At 54.7% G+C, this 16,263-nt stretch overlaps 1 protein-coding gene across 2 annotated transcripts; it reads left to right on the top strand.

Moving 5' to 3' along the window:
* The first annotated feature begins 2,213 nt into the window (after positions 1–2,213).
* Positions 2,214–15,139, top strand: SMTNL1 (smoothelin like 1). Of its 2 annotated transcripts, none has more exons than XM_028136177.2 (8): positions 2,214–2,237; positions 7,608–8,299; positions 8,550–8,682; positions 8,789–8,840; positions 9,875–10,033; positions 10,233–10,347; positions 10,468–10,619; positions 14,753–15,139. In XM_028136177.2, the coding sequence occupies exons 2-8, from the start codon at positions 7,610–7,612 to the stop codon at positions 14,895–14,897; spliced, it is 1,446 nt and encodes a 481-aa protein (XP_027991978.2). In that variant the 5' UTR covers positions 2,214–2,237; positions 7,608–7,609; the 3' UTR covers positions 14,898–15,139. The 2 variants fall into 2 exon arrangements, with proteins under 2 accessions (XP_027991978.2, XP_027991977.2); XM_028136176.2 differs by lacking the exon at positions 2,214–2,237 and adding an exon at positions 3,052–3,158.
* The last annotated feature ends 1,124 nt before the right edge of the window (positions 15,140–16,263 follow it).

The raw sequence follows: 16,263 nt of genomic DNA, 5'->3' as shown, positions 1-16,263 counted from the left end.
AAAGTGGGTGAAAAAACACCCTCTTTTTAGAGATGGGGAAATATGGCATTCTAGTAACATTGGGTATTTGTTACTCACCATGATCAGTACTGTCCTCTTGGATGGACCTCAGCCTCGAGGAAGGGATGCAAGGTTGTCACCCAGGATCTCCCCACATGGGCCCTGACCACTCATGAGAGGTGTGGAGAGTACAAAGACAGCCTAGTTGAACTCCCCTGAAATGAGCAGGAGACAAGAGAATACGCATGTCAAGGGCTTGAACAGACTGGTCATTCAATGAGCTTGAAGAGGAAGACAGCGCAGTCTTTGTCCCTATTACCCACCAGCACCATTCCTCACCACCCCTCACCTCCACTGCTGACACTCTGGTCCACATCCCCAACCACCATCTTGCATTGCTGTAGCAGTCTCCTCGCTGGTTTGCCCACTTAGTTCATGCTTCCCCTTCAGGCTATTTTCAAAACAGCAGCCAGAGTGATCTTGTCAGAAACCAAAGTTAGATCGTGTCACTTCACAACCTAAAATATTCCAATGGCTTCCAATCACAGAGTAAAAGCCAAAGTCCTTACAATGGCCTCTAAGGCCCATGTGATTCAGCCCCCCACTGCCTTTGTCTCCCACCATTCTCCAGCTCCATCCCTCTGCCCAGCCTTGCTGGCCTCCTTCCTAGGAACCAAACACCAAGCACACCCCTGCCTTTCCCTTGCTGTGCCCTCTGCCTGGATTGTTTCCTCCCAGATAGCTGCATGCCTCCCCCCTCACCTCCTTCAGGTGTTTAATATCACCTTGTCAGTGATGCCTTCCTTGATCACTCTGAGTACATCACCCCACCCCCCCAAATAAAACACCTCCTTTTCTCTGCTACATTCCCCCTGTAGAACCTATCACCAACTAATAGAACATATTCTATATTTTGATTTTCTTACTGTCTATCTCTCCACACTAAAGTGTAAGCTCTATGGTCTAGTTTTGCCCATTTTTTGTTGTGTTCACTGCTGTGTCTCCAGCACATACAAGGTGTTCAAAAAACATTTGATGAATGGATACACGAAACTGTCTAAGTGGGCTTTTTTGTTGTTTGTTTGTTTTTAAATATATTTTATTGATTTTTTTTTTTTTTTTTTACAGAGAAGAAGGGAGAGGGATAGAGTTAGAAATATCGATGTGAGAGAAACATTGATCGGCTGCCTCCTGCACACCCCTTACTGGGGATTTGCCCGCAACCAAGGTACATGCCCTTGACTGGAATTGAACCTGGGACCCTTCAGTCCGCAGGCCGCCAAACTGAGCCAAACCACTGAGCAAAACTATCCACTGAGCCAAACCGGTCAGGGCAAGAAGTTTTAATGGGTGATTCAGTGATCTTATATTTTGCTGTTTTCAATACCTAATGATAGTAGGGCTAGAAGATAATTGAGTTTTAATTTTTTTAAAAAAGGACAGCAGGGCCCTGGCTGGTTTGGCTTGGTGGATAGAGCGTCGGCCTGTGGACTGAGGGGTCCCGGGTTCGATTCTGGTCAAGGGCACATGCCCGGGTTGCGGGCTCAATCCCCAGTAGGGGGCGTGCAGGAGGCAGCCAATCAATGATTCTCTCTCATCATTGATGTTTCTATCTCTCTCTCCCTCTCCCTTCCGCTCTGAAATCAATAAAAATATATTTTTAAAAATAAAGAAAGAAAGAAGGACAGCAGGCTAGAGAGATATGTGAAAAAGCTCACCTATCTTGGGTAAATAAACTGTGGATGTGTGAAGGAGACATCTCAATACTGGAGACTGCCAACAACCATCAATATTGAACTGTTCAACATTGGTACCCAAACGTCACTTTCAGATCATCCCAAGCACAGGCCCCCAAGTTCCAATTCCACATTTCTATTAACTAAGTAATTAACTCATGTATTCAATATATTGAGCACCTCATATGAACCAGGCAATTTGCTAGTTCCTGGGCATACAGCCATGAGCAGAGTACATACAGTCCCTGCCTCAGAGAGCTTAGAGTCTAATGAGAGAGTCAGATAATAAGGTAAATTTGGATCCCAATAAATAGTATGAAGAAAATAAAACAGGCTGAAATGATGGCGTGGAACTGAAGGTCACAGAGCCCTCTCCGAGGAAATGAAATTAGAGCTGAGAGCAGAAGAATGAGAAGGAACTAGTCTTGCAAAGAGCAAAAGCAAAAAGGTTAGAATCCTGCGTGTGGCAAGGAATCGATTTATTTAAGGAACAGGAAGGAGGTCAGTGTGGCTGAAGTGGTGGGGGCCGGGAGTGGGGACTGGGGGAGCCACAAGCTTCCTAAGTTGTGTGCGTGGGTAGGAGGGGGGGGCAGGGGGGTTGGAAAATGCTCTGCACATATTTTCCAAAAAGTAGTGCCTCTCATAGGACATATAGAGCAGGTAAAGATGTGTTTGGTTTTTCTGAACAAAATCTAGATTCAGTACAAAAACGTCAGTTCACTCAAAACAGAGCTCAGCTTTGTGTTCCTAAACTCTAAGCCCAGGGATCCATCTCCTTGGCCCATCAATCTTCTCCTCTTTGCCCCTCCCCCCACCCCCCCTCAATCTCTGTCCGGTGTGAGCCAGGAGACTTGCAAGACACCCCAGTATAGTCCGGACAGCAGCTGTCCCCCTCTCTCCCTCCTTAGCCCACCCTTCAGCAGCTGCTTTTGTCTGAGGAAGAGTAAAAAGGGACTATTTAAAGACACAAGGTGGGGGGCGGGGCAAAGGAGGCCTAGCCTGGGCTCTGGATGAACAGGGGAGGCCAGAGGGCTGGGGACCATCCAAATGGGCCTGCAGATGGTTTTCCAGGTCTCCGGGGCCAGGCAAGTACATTGGGAAGAAAGATGACCAGAGGATGCATGCTGCTGGGGTCAGGGCAGGAGGCACGCACTATGATTGAAAGGTGCCACCTGTCAGATCTTCATGGGAAATCTGAGCCTCCCAGGGCAGGGGAAAGTGTTGTACCAACAGGGCCGTAAACAATGCTCTTCGGAGACCCAAGGCTCTTGAAATGGGGGTGGGGTGGGGTGGAAGGAGGGTGGAAGGTGGAGGGGGCAGGGACAGAAGCACTGGGGGCTAGAGGCCTCTGGCAGCCAGGAGTGAGGCTGCTCAGCTAGAAGAAGGAGACAGCTCCCAAGGCCCCGGGCAGTGGCCCCCCAGGTAAGCAAAACCCTGGGCTCCTTTCTAAGGGCCCCCCCTTTATCTGCCAACCCCTCTCCCACATTCCAAGGGTGGCAGCCTCCAAGCAGGGCCCCAGAGTTGGAGAAATCCAGGCTTCTTTTTAGATGCCAGAGCTCAGGGACTCAGCCTCTGGGGTGCTGGGCAACCCGAGATCACCTACAGAGCAGCCTGCAGGTGGCCATCCACGGGGAGGCCTGCTGGGCAGAGGGGCTCACTGGGCAGAGGGGCTCAGAGGGGCTCACTGGTTCAGTTGGGCAGGGTGGCGGACTCTCTAAGCAGCTAGGAGTGGCCTCAGGACCGCCGGAAGGCAGATGGGTGACGGTGGGTCTGACGGTGTCAGCAGAACCATCAAATGTCATCAACACTATCTGAGGCTTGGAACTGGGGCTCCTGGGTTCTTTTCCTTCGGGTCTGCCAAGAGCCACAGGAAGGGGAGAGGAACTGTCTGCAGTGCAGGCCTGCTAGGAAGGCTTCCTGCGGGGAGGAAGGAGGGAAGAAAGTAGAGAGGAAGGAAGAAAAGAGAGAGCCCAACTCCTCAGCCCTGTCTGACTGTCCTCCCCCATCAGCGAGAGGCCCCGCACTCTGGGCTGGAGCCTTTGAAGGACACTGGCTGAGCACCTGGTGGGAGCAGCAACTGTGGTTCGGGCTCCGGCTCGTTTTCAGGAGACCTGGGTTCTAGGTACGGGTTGGCCATTTAATTGTCCTATGACTTTACTCATAGGGACTTCACCTGCCCCAGCTTCAAATTCCTAATGTGTACCATGGGGCCAATCCCGCCTGTTCCCAAGGGTTAGAGGGGGGAACCAGCAAGGTAAAGCCGGGTGTTATGTGAGCTATAAGCTGCTCTGGAGTTGTTCATGCTGGGGGTGGGGTGTTTCTGAGTTTCTTCACTCTTATCTATTTATGACAAGCCTGGAGGGTGGAAAGCAGAGGTGATGAACACGCAGCATGGCTGAGGTGGGTGTGTGGGTGTGTGTGTGTGTGTGTGTGTGTGTGTGTGTGTGTGTACACCTGTCCTTCCCCTCCACCACCCTAAGGGTGTAACATGTAGATGAAGAGAAAGATGGTTGCAGCACTTTGCTATGTCTTAGCCAATTACTACCACACTTTGAGGTCTAAAAAGGGCTGGTTATCAACTTACTGGCCTTCAGTTCTCTTTGCCTTGTCTCACCAACTAAATGCCCTCACGGCCGGGTCAGGGCCTTTATCTGGTACATGGCTGGGAGGAGGCCAACCTACACAGTACCAGCTGATGTGTGCTGAGCGTGCCCTCCCCAGCAGGCAGGTTTCAAAGTGCTTCTTATGCAGTGGTGTCCTTAACTCTCCACCATCCCTATGCAACGAGACCTATTTTTACCTCCAAAAATCAAAACACCAGGAGGGCAGGTAGCTTGCTCAAGGTCACATTATTCGTACACAGTGGGAGCTGGGATCCCATCGTAGGAAGACTCCTGAGTCACTAATCTTCACCACTACTCCATGCCACTTTCCAAGCAAGAGCGCAGGGCAGTAAGGGGTTGTGCGGGTCATTTAGACAGGGTGGGCCATACTTTCTTCTGCTAAGCCTGGCATTGCTCAAGGAGTAGGCGCCTCAAGAAAAACAGCAAAAAAATATAAGAAAGCAAGAAAAAAATCCATGGTCAAAGAGGTTTGGGGAGCCCTAGCTGGTTTGGCTCAGTGGATAGAGCATCAGCCTGCAGACTGAAGGGTCCCAGGTTCAATTCCTGTCAAGGCACATGCACGGGGTGTGGGCTCGATCCCCAGTGTGGGGCATACAGGAGGCAACTGATCAAGGATTCTCTTTCATCATTGATGTTTCTCTATCTCTCTCTCTCTCTTCCTTCCTGTCTGAAATCAATAAAAAATTTTTTTTTTTAAAAAAAGAGGTTTAGAGAAAAGTTAGTTAAATAAGCTAAGCCAAGTTAAGGTTTCTTTACTGTGGGGTATCCAAGTGCTCATGAAGTTGCATAGTTTAAAAGGGTAAAGATTAGGTTCTGGAACAACCTTAGCCAGAGACTAAACCCCTCAGCCCTTATTAATGTCTTAGGAGACCCTAATTTTCCACAGAACACAGTTTGGGAAAACTGATCTAGACCCATCATGTCATTATTGGTAGAAACTGAGGCCCGGAGAGGCAAAGGGACTTGCCCAGGTCTCAGAGTGAGTGACTAGGAGATGGGGTCAAGGCCAGCTCCATGTGCATTCCATGTCCCGGCTCACTTGTCCCCTCTAATACATGCTGGAGCAGCTGAACCATGAAGGGCTCTGGTGGGAGGGGCAGAACTAGGACAGTGTGAACACCTCTGCCAATTCCACCTGCTTCCTAGGAAACGGTGGGCACGAGTCCAGGGACCCCAGGACCCTGGTCTGGGGCAGTAAGACCCAGGAACAGAGCCCTGGCCCCCCTCTGCCTGTCCTGCCTCTGTCCCAATTACCCAGGTGCCCTCTCATCCAGAAGAATGGCATCGCGGAGGGCAGGAGGTATTTTTAGCCAGTGACAGGAGTGTCTACTTCTCTTACTGGCTGAGTCATGCCCTGAACACTATTTGGGGGTTGATTTCTTTGTAAACAGACCCCTGAGAAGGGCAGGGTGATGAAGGAGCTGGCCCCAAACTCCCCATCCACCTGTTATTGTAGATCCTAGAGTACATACAGTACTTGAACAGGAAACCCCAAGCTAAGATGTCATAACCTCCCTCCCCTCACCAACCCCAGGCAGTTGGAGGATCACATTTCCCTGCAGAGGTTCGAGAGAGTCATTCCTATTCTTCGCCAAAGGAAACTCTTCCACACCCAGGCTCACCTTTTCCGAGAACCAGAGGCTGGCAGAGCAGGCAGAGGCTGAGATCCCCAAACTTCAGGCACTCTTACACCACCTCCCTGATTTAGCTCTATCTGTACCACCTGCTTTCCTCAATGTCTTCCTCTGAACTAACTTATTTGTAAATTCAATAAATGTGGGTGTTTTATTTCTTAAGAAACGTTATATCACTACTATAGGCCTGGTGCACAAATTCGTGCACGGGTGGGGTCCAGCTGGCCCGCCCTGATGGGGGCCCATCGGGCTGGGCCAGTGTGGGGGGGGGGGGGGCCACGGGCGGTTGGCCAGCCGGCCCCACCCCTGATCAGGGTGTTGGGGGTCAATTGAGAGCCAGGCTGGTGGGGGGGGTTCCAATAGGGGCCCGGATCAGGCTGTTGGCTGCCGCAGTGTGTGTCATAGCCACCGGTCATTCTGGTCATTCTGCCGTTCCGGTCACTGGGCTTTTACATATATAGATTGGAAATGGAAGCAATGGAGACAAAACAGTATTATTAAACCCTGTCTAACTGCTCCTTTCTGCTTTGGGCTCTGAGCCTGAGGCTCGCTACCATCGCTGTTCCAGAAAGCTAGTGTGGAATTGTAACCACCCAAGCATCATCCTATGCACTGAAATGTTGCTAGTTCAATGCCCGGTCAGTGCACATACCTGGGTGGCGGGTTCTATCCCTGGTCGGGATATGTACGGAAGGCAACCAATCAATGTTTCTCTCTCTCTCTCTCTCTCTCTCTCTCTCTCTCTCTCTCTCTCTCTCTCTCTCTCCCTTCCTCTCTCTAAGTATGTCCTCAAGTGAGGATTAAAAAAAAAAAAGAGGCAAAAATCATTGAAAAGGCATTATGTGACCTAATATTCTTTTGTTGTTGTTGTTAATCCTCACCTGAGGATATTTTTTCCATTGATTTTTATTTTTATTTATTTATTTTTTAATACATTTGTGTGTTTTTTAATATATTTTTATTGATTGCAGAGAGAAAGGAAGAGGGAGAGACAGAAACATCCATGATGAGAGAGAATCATGGATCAGCTGCCTCCTGCAAGTCCCCCACTGGGGATCAAGCCCACGACCCAGACAGGTACCCTTGACCGTAATCGAACCTGGGACCTTACAGTTTGCAGGCCGACATTCTATCCACTGAGCCAAACCATCTAGGGCTTTCTATTGATTTTTAGAGTGGAGAGGGAGAGGGAGAGAGAGAGAGGGAGAACATCAATGTGAGAGAGATACACAGATTGGTTGCCTCCTCATATACCCTGCAACCCAGGTATGTGTCCTTGACCGGAATCAAACCCGTTGACACTTCAGTGCACTGGCCAGTGCTCTAACCACTGAGCAACACTGGCCAGGGCATGACCTACTGTTCTTTAAAGCCCAAGCCACAATCTGCAAAGGGCAAGTAGGTGGACACCACCCAACATTAAGTCAGCGTGGCCCACTCCCCACCTCTGGGGAAGCAGCACTCTATCCCTTCATCTTACTCCAGGGAAGTGGATTCTCTGGTCACATGTCCAAGTAGGGGGCCTCCAGCCTCCTGGCCAGCGCTGTCTGAGGGCGGGCTTTCACCTCATGCAGGATGGGGCATGACCAGGCCTGCTTGTCTTCTCTTCCCAGAGATGGAGCAGAAGGAAGAGAAGCCCTCTGAGGATGGGACCACTGTCTCCCCAACCCCAGGGACCTCAGGGACGCCAGGAGGTGACACCTCTGCAGGGGAGGAGGCCAAAGGCACCAGCACCGCCACAGAGGGGCCTCCGGATGGGGCAGGAAAGCAGGAAAGAGCTCCAGCTGAGGGTGGTGCATCAGCTGATTTCCAGGGGGAAGCCAATGGGTTGGATGAGGTCAAGGTGGAGTCCAAAGTGGAGGCTGAACTTCCAAAGGAGGACAGTGGGAAGGAAGAGACCAAAAAGGCTCCTCAGGAGATGACGGGTGGGAAAGAAGAGACAAACTCTGAACCCAAGGAGGCCGAGGGAAAGGAGGGGACGGTGTTGGCCACGGAGAAGCAGAAGGCTGAGGAAAAAGCGGCCACGCCCGAATCCAGGGAGAAAGCCGATGTGGAGGACCAGGCCAAAGCTGAGCTGAAGCAGGGCGCTGGGGAGCAGGAGGCCGGGGCTGGGTCCAGGGAGGCTGATGGGGAGCAGGAGGCCACGACAGCCTCTCTGGAGGAGAGCGCCGAGACGGAGGAGCCCAAGGCTGAAGCCCAGGCGAAAGCCAGTGCCCCAGAGGCCACGTCGGACTCTGAGAAGAAGGCTGCTCTGGAAGATGAGGCCCAGGCTGAGCCACAGGACAGTGACCTGAGGGAGGAGGTGGTGAGTGAGGCAGAGGAGAGGAGGGAGGAGGCCCCACAATGCTCAGGAGTCCCCTGCCCCCAGGGAAGCAAGGCCCCTGTGCTTTATTTCCTGGGGAAAGTCCAGTCTTCCTCCCATGGATACCAAGAGCCTGGGGTGGGGGCTGCTGCACCGTGTCCCAGGCTGCCTTGCAGATCTTTCTGAAGCCCTCACAAAGCCCTGGGCAAGCGCTTGTGTGACTATGAGCTCACCCAGATCGTGTCGGTTCCAGGAGTCAGGCGGTCCCAATGCAGAGCAGGATCAGGGTGCGGAGAAAGAGTCGGAGGAAGGAGCAGGGGTGAGTCCCAGCTCCCCCGAGGAATGGCCCGAGAGCCCCACGGAGGAGGGTCAAGGCCTCAGCCCAGGTGAGTGAGAGCCAGGAGCCCACAGGGTGCTGTAAGGGCTCTCCTGGAGGGCGTGCAAGGAGGGGTCATGGTGGACTCACCTCCCTCCCCTGCTCCTTTCCTGCAGAGGGGTTGGGCCCAGACACCACAGCTTCTGGAGAGACCAGTCCCTCAGCCAGGTAATGCCCAACCCCGGGGCCCGGCTCCAAATCCCCCTAACTCCAGCTTCCCTCACCTGGGCCTGGGTCTGGGCCTCCCCAGCACCTGGCCTGGAGAATTCCAGGATTCCTGGTATTCAGCGCCTTTCCCAGGGCAGAGCCCAGGAAGCTGAAGGAGCCAGGGCTTGGAGCCCAGGGAGCATCAGCACAGCTGGTCCCCCCTGCCCGCTCCATCCCTGGCCTCTCGGCATCCCTGGCAGGTCTTATTGAGGCCCTCATCTTGCCGCTCAGCATGTTTCCATGGTGCCAGCACCTTATACAGAGCATGAGCAGAAAGCCGAGTTTGGACAACGACTCTGCCACTTACCAGCTGTGTGACCTTGGCCATGTCTTCTCATCTGTGAAGTGGGTGCAGTAACTGCACCGCCCTTGTAGGATCGTGTGAGGCTTAAATGGTATCATGTGTATAAAGCACTTAGCACAGTGCCTGGTGCCCAGTGGGTGCTGGAGAAAATGAGAGCCTTACCGCCCAGCTTTAGTCATTGGAAAAATCTTCCTTTATTTTGACCTGAGATCCACCTCTGTGTTACTTTCTTAGAGAAAGATAACTGAATACTCACTGAGCACTCAGGTAGTTCCGTGGCAGGCTCTAAATTCCCCTTCTTACTCAAGCCTTAGGGCCATCTTGTCAGGCAGGTGCGTTCTTGCCCCCATTTTACAGACGAGGAAGCTGGGGCTCAGAGAAGTAACATGAGCAGTGCCAAGATCACACAGCAAATAAGAGGCAAAGCCAGGCTTCAAACTCAGGTCAGACCTCAGACTTGCCCGAGTTCTGCCCTCACGTACCGCCAGACCACACACCCCCCAAGTTAGACTGAGCCTCGCTATTCCTTCCAGCCCCTCCCAGTGCTGGGCACAGGAAACGGGTGCCCCAACTGTCCATGCCCCTTTGGACTGCAGGGACCCCCACCCCCAGCCCGCTCCCACCCCTTCCCAGTACCCTGTACCGACTGGTTCCCAGCCCCTCTTACTGGTCTCTGCACCTTTCTGCATAGTGAGTCTTCACCCAGCGAGGTGCCCCAGAGTCCCACGGAGCCCCCTCCCTCACAGGAGAAGAAGAAGGAGAAGGCACCGGAACGCAGGGTGACAGCCCCTGCCCGGCCCCGGGGGGCCCGTGCGCAGAACCGCAAAGCCATCGTGGACAAGTTTGGAGGGTAGGATGCAGGCGAGGAGCGGCTGGGCTGGGCTTTCCCAGGACGTGGGTTGGGAGGATGGAGGCCTCAGGGGGTGGGAACAGCCGAGGCCAAGGTGGAAGGGCTGACTTGGGAGGCTGGGGATGGGGCTCCTCCCTGATGGCGCTCTCGGTGGCCTCCCACCTCTCCGGCCTGGCCTTCTCCATCCCTCCGCTCACAGGGCAGCCTCGGGCCCCACGGCCCTGTTCCGGAACACGAAGGCAGCCGGGACAGCCATCGGCAGCGTCAAGAACATGCTCTTGGAGTGGTGCAGGGCCATGACGAGAAACTACGAGGTGGGCGCGGGGCAGGGGCCCTTCCCCGGGGCGGGGCGCAGTGCTGGGAGGTCTGCGTGGTGCCGAGCCCGGAGGGCGCGAGGCTCACGGGGGCCGCCCCTTCCCGCCGCCCGCCCGCAGCACGTGGACATTCAGAACTTCTCGTCCAGCTGGAGCAGCGGCATGGCCTTCTGCGCCCTCATCCACAAGTTCTTCCCCGATGCCTTTGACTACGCCGAGCTGGACCCCTCCAAGCGCCGGCACAACTTCACCTTGGCCTTCTCCACCGCAGAGTAAGCCACAGCCAGGACCGCAGAGCCAGAGGGGGCGGTGGCTCGGTGCCCAAGGCGAGCGCTACACCCACCCGCAGGGGTCGGGGAAGGTGGCCACACCTTGGTGTAGCCCACAGCCTTGGATCACCAGAAACTGTTTCAGGACGGAGCAGCGGGTGGATTGGCAAAATCCCTGCTTGCCCTGTAGCTCATAGTCCAGAGGGAGAGAGATCATTAACACACACGCATACCAAATTTCACGCCCAGGAGGAATAGGTGCCATAAAGACAGCGCCAGCAGTGGGAGGGGGAGAGGAGGGGGAGGGGGAGAGAAGGGGGAGGGGAGAGAAGGGGCAGGGGGAGAGAAGGGGGAGGGGTAGAGGAGGGGGAGGGGTAGAGAAGGGGGAGGGGTAGAGAAGGGGGGGGAGAGAAGGGGGAGGGGTAGAGAAGGGGGAGGAGGGGGTAGAAGGGGGAGGGGAGAGAAGGGGAGGGATAAGAAGGGGGAGGGGAGAGGAGGGGGAGGGGGAGAGAAGGGGGAGGGGAGAGAAGGGGGAGGGGTAGAGAAGGGGGAGGGGAGAGAAGGGGGAGGGGAAGGGGAAGAGAAGGGGGAGAAGGGGAAGGGGGTAGAAGGGGGAGGGGAGAGAAGGGGGAGGGGGAGAGAAGGGACAGGGGGAGAGAAGGGACAGGGGTAAAGAAGGGACAGGGGGAGAAGGGGGGGTAGAGAAGGGGGAGGGGTAGAGAAGGGGGAGGGGGAGAGAAGGGGGAGGGGAGAGAAGGGGGAGGGGGAGAGAAGGAGGAGGGAGAGAGAAGGGACAGGGGGAGAGAAGGGGGAGGGGGAGGGGGAGAGAAGGGGGAGAAGGGGAAGGGGGTAGAAGGGGGAGGGGAGAGAAGGGACAGGGGGAGAGAAGGGACAGGGGTAAAGAAGGGACAGGGGGAGAAGGGACAGGGGGAGAGAAGGGGGAGGGGGAGAGAAGGGGGAGGGGGAGAGAAGGGGGAGGGGTAGAGAAGGGGGAGGGGGAGAGAAGGGGGGGCCAGGCCTGCTGTTTCAGACAGGGTGGTGCGGGGAATTGGGGTCAGGTTCTGACTCGGCCATTTGTTGGCTGTGTAATCTTGGGCAGGTTCCTTTACCTCTCTGAGCCTCATATTCCGATCTTTAAAATGGGCATGCGGTTTCCTCTTCTGCAGGGCTATAGTGAGAATTAAGTAAATAACTGAGTAAAGTCCCTATAACAGTACCTAACGCACAGAAAACACTTTTAAAGAGTCCTAGCTGCTGTTCCTGTATTGTAATGAACGAGATCACAGCTGTTAAGGTATGTTTCACTTCGGAACCGGAAGGAGGGTTTATTCCTGAGACTCATACAGCTGGGTGCCAGCAGTGGTGTGGGATGGAGACATGGGTGGTCCTGGAAAGGCAGGAGGGGTGTGAGGGACAGAGGAAGAACCGGAGAGGCAGATACGACTGCTGAGTGGGGGCCAGGGCGGCACTCCCACCACCAGAGCACCAGAGCCAGGCGTCGGTGCCCACCAAGGCCTGAACGCTTCCGATGCCTCAGGACTCCCAAGGAGCTCACGCCAGGAGCGCCTGTTTTCTCCTGTCCCAGGGAGAGGCTTCCGAGCCACCTGGCAGAGACAGGACTGTGCAGAGGGCGTGGCCAGTGAGGGCAACCCTGGCCACGAGTGGGTGCCCCAACTGTCCATGCCCCTGGGGGCACTTCTAAAACCCGGGACAGGGAAGAAGTCACTGCAGGTGTTAGCAGCCCCTGGGTCTGGGAGGCTGGGCCCTCTGCTCCTGTGCGGGCCTGGCCACCAGTCTGCAGGGAAGCCCGGGACAGCAGCCTCTCCCTCTCTGGGCCTGCGTGTCCCCATCCGCAAAATGAGAGCTTTGGATATTGGTCCGTGCTTTCCGTGCGTGTTTCCCCCCAGCAGATTTCTCAAAGTATTACGTGAATGCCCGACACGTAAAACAAATTAAAGGAGAATCTTTTTAGGTTGGGGGATTCCTGGAGCTTAACGCCCAACCTCCCTTCCCAAGATGGTCCCCTGAAGCATGTCTGTAGGCCTTGGGCACCTAGAGTGCCATTGACAACCACCGACTTGAAGGTCCGGAAGATTCCTTCCAGTTCCACATTCGCCAAGGGGAGGGATGCGTGCCGGGGTGGGGGCTCAGGGGCTCAGAAACACCTTTAAGGACGATGACAAGACACACGGACTGAGAGGGGTTGTCTGCCGGGCGTGCTGCTAAGTGCTTCCCTTGGCTTATCCTGTTCAAGCCTCACAGCATTCCCAGAGTGTACTAGTAGGTGTAGAGATGTTTCGTGACATCCCAGGGTGGGACAGGAGGGCTGTGGCAGAACTGGGATTGGAAAGTGAACTCCTAGTCAGGACTGAAGTGAGCGTCAGAAGGGCGCGCAGCTCCGCCCTGGCCAGGGGTCCCTGGCCTGTGGGGCATGAGGCATTGCCCCCTCCTCTGGCAGCTGCCTCGCCTTGGTTCCATGCCAGGCTGAGCCACAGGAAGGCAGGAGGAGGGCTCAGTAATGATGATGGGATGACAGGAGGCATCAGACAGCAGGGTGAAGGGGAGGATGAGGCAGGGACTACGGGGATGGAGGGTGGAGAACAGAGGTAGAGGTGCCAAGTGTGAATCCTGCCTCCTTGGCTCTGTCACTCTCGGCAGCTGACTTAACCACCCTTATGGGTTCAAGTGAAGATTCAATGTGCCAACTAAGCTGGCCCCTGCCAGGGCCATCGCACCTTACCGCCCCGTAGAACTCTCCTCTGATTCCTGTGAAGTCCTGACAGAGGGGAGCAGCCCCTGCCGAAGCCCCCAGTGGGCTCAGTCAGCTGTGCTGCTGGAGGAGCCTGGCCCCAGGTCCTGTGTAGGGAGACCCACACCCAGAAGCCGAGGTCATTGCATGGGTTGCAGGGAGCCGGTCCCATTCTTCGAAATCCTCCCGTCTGCACTCCTCCCCCGGCACCCAGGCCAGTCCGGCTGGCTTGGGTTTCGGCCCAGCTGTCTCAGCCCCAAGGGAGGATTTCTGCTGGGACCCTGGTTTCTCCTACTGCCAGCACCCACATGGCTTGGCAGGCTGGGGCTGCCGAGGCCCGGCTTCAGGGCACGGATGCCAGAGGCGTCAGGCCAGCCTGGGGCTGAGTCCCAGCCATATCGCTCACTTCAACCTTGGGCAAATCATCAAAATGCTCGGCGTGTCCAGTCCCTCTCCTGCTGGGTGAGGACGAGGGGGGGGGGGGGCGGGGGTGTAAATGAGACAGTTCAAGGGGAGACACTTGATAAAGCACCTGGCCCATGGTAGCAAGGCCCCAACAGTGGACAGCTCAGATTATCAGCCTTTGCAAAGCCAGGAGTGGCACGTCGCCCCAAAGAGCAGCTGGGAAGATAGAAAGAGGACTTGCTGCTAACCTCCATGCAGTCCCTCACACACATCAAGCACACCTGCCTCAGGGCCTTTGCACATGCTATTCTCCTGCCTGGCATCCTCGTCCAAGATCTGGACATGATTTACTCTCCTGAAGAGACCTTCCCTGAGCACCCTTTTAAACAAACTGTCAACACAGGAACATCCCCTGCCTCCCTTCCTTGCCTTGTTTTCTTCCACAGCACCTCTCACCATCTGATGGACCATCTAGCTCATGTGTTTGATTACTGTCTTCTGCCACGAGAATGTCAGTTACCACGAGAGCAGGGAAGTTTGGGTTTTGTTCAGTGCTGAATTCCCTCAGCAAATACACGGAGACGGAATGAAGAGGGAGATGGTTCAGCTATAAGCCATCATTCTAGCTAGGATTGGGGTTCTGTCCTTTAAACTCTTCCGGAGGGGCTTGGCCTTCCAGAGGACAGATGCAGGAGCGTGTGGGAGGGGCAGGTTAATACAGACCTGGAGACCAGAGGGTCCCGTTCCACGTGAGGCCACCGTGCAATGAAAAGGTGGGCTCTGGAATCAGACCAAGCTGAGTGTCAGTTTTGACTCCGTCAGGGCCTCAGCTTCCTCATCTGTGCAATGGGATAGCTGGCCTAGATGACTCCCACCTCCAACACACAATGCATCCGTGCTGGGCTGCCCCCACCCCTTCCCCTAGCTCCCATGTTCTTCACCTTGGCTCTGGTCCTCACCCCACCCCTCCTCTGCCTCTCAGGAAACTGGCCGACTGTGCCCAGCTGCTGGAGGTGGATGACATGGTGCGCTTGGCAGTGCCTGACTCCAAGTGCGTCTATACCTACATCCAAGAGCTGTATCGCTGCCTAGTGCAGAAGGGACTGGTGAAGACCAAGAAGAAATGAGGAGCCGACCGACCCTGTGGGCAGGGTGCCCAGCTGACCAGCCACGGCCCAAGGCTCCCTTCCGCTCCAGAGACAAGAGAGCCGGGGCTTGGGCAAAGGCAGGTGGTACCAGTCTTAATGCATTAAAGGTACTTTTGTAAAATCCTGTCTGGCCCTCAGTGCTCCCTCCCTATCCCAGCCAGGAACCTGTCCCTCTCTGGGACAATAAACCCTGGCTGCCAGGATTCCTCAGCTGACATTTCCTCACCTGACACAATCTTTTCACTTTTTTTTTTAAAAAAAAATTTTTTTTAATTGACTTTTGGAGTGAGAGGAAAGGTGGGGGCGGGGAGGAGAGGGGAGAAACAGCTATGTGAGAGTGAAATATCGATTGACTGCCTCCTGCACGCCCATTCGGGGCGATCAAGCCTGCAACCCAGACATGTACCAACTGGGAATCAAACCAGCAACCTTTTGGTACATAGGACGATGCCCAACTGAGCCACACCGGCCAGGGCTGACACAATCTTTTCTACCGGCATGAAAGGCATTTGGGAAAGGACAATGGCCTGGGTCCCACCACCAACCAACCAACTGTGTGACCTTGGACCAATGAGCTCACTTCTCTGAACCTATTCACCATCTGGTTGTGGATAAAAGAAGTTCAAACCTCATGGAGGTGTTGTGAGGGTTAAAGGAAATAATTAAATGAGCAAAAGCCTTGCCTGGTGCCTGTCACATATACGTTCAATAAGTGGTGGCCAAGAGTAAAAACAAATCTTACATTTCCGGCCATCGGTGGCACTTTTCCTGTCTCTTCCCGCTCTCCACACTTCTCCCGGATTAGAGAATTCCAGGGCAGGGCTGCAATAGAAGATGCTCTAGAAATCACACCCAAAGTAGGCTAGTGGGGCCTACAGTGAGGCCCTTGCCTCAAAGACACCCCACATTTCTGTCTCTTCAAAGCAGATGGGTTTCCTGTAACTCGGAACCATCACACCCAGAAGGTTCTTCCTTCCGGTTACGTTAATCCCTCCAACTCTGGCTGAAGTGGTGGCTTGTTTTTGTTTTTCCATTGCTCATTAGAGAGGAACGGCTGAGCTGATGACAATGTCCTGCTAACAGTCCTGTCTGGCTTTATCAGCCACTGGGGAATGCTGTGCTGATAACAGCCCACGAAAAACACAGAGACAAAAGCCAGCCAGGTTGGCACGGAGGCAGGAGGAGACCTGGCACCCCACTCTGTGCCCTGTGCCGCTGTTGCCTCATCTATGAAATGAGGACATTACCCCTGTGACGGTGTTGACGGCCTTCTGGCCAGGGTGGCCTAGTCCCTCGTGGCCCCCCACAATATTTGGGGTTACTCCCGGCTCAGGACCATCAGTTC

This window comes from Eptesicus fuscus, chromosome 13 (assembly GCF_027574615.1).
Source record: "Eptesicus fuscus isolate TK198812 chromosome 13, DD_ASM_mEF_20220401, whole genome shotgun sequence".
In the NCBI taxonomy this organism is placed as follows: domain Eukaryota; kingdom Metazoa; phylum Chordata; class Mammalia; order Chiroptera; family Vespertilionidae; genus Eptesicus; species Eptesicus fuscus.
This window is presented reverse-complemented; position numbering and strand designations above follow the sequence as displayed.

Bases quoted from the DNA above. Each gene is read 5' to 3' on its own strand.
- SMTNL1 (XM_028136177.2), top strand. From the start codon at position 7,610: ATGGAGCAGAAGGAAGAGAAGCCCTCTGAGGATGGGACCACTGTCTCC. The intron at 8,841-9,874 runs GTAATGCCCAAC...CTTTCTGCATAG, and splicing joins GAGACCAGTCCCTCAGCCAG to TGAGTCTTCACCCAGCGAGG. The intron at 10,034-10,232 runs GTAGGATGCAGG...CTCCGCTCACAG, and splicing joins ATCGTGGACAAGTTTGGAGG to GGCAGCCTCGGGCCCCACGG.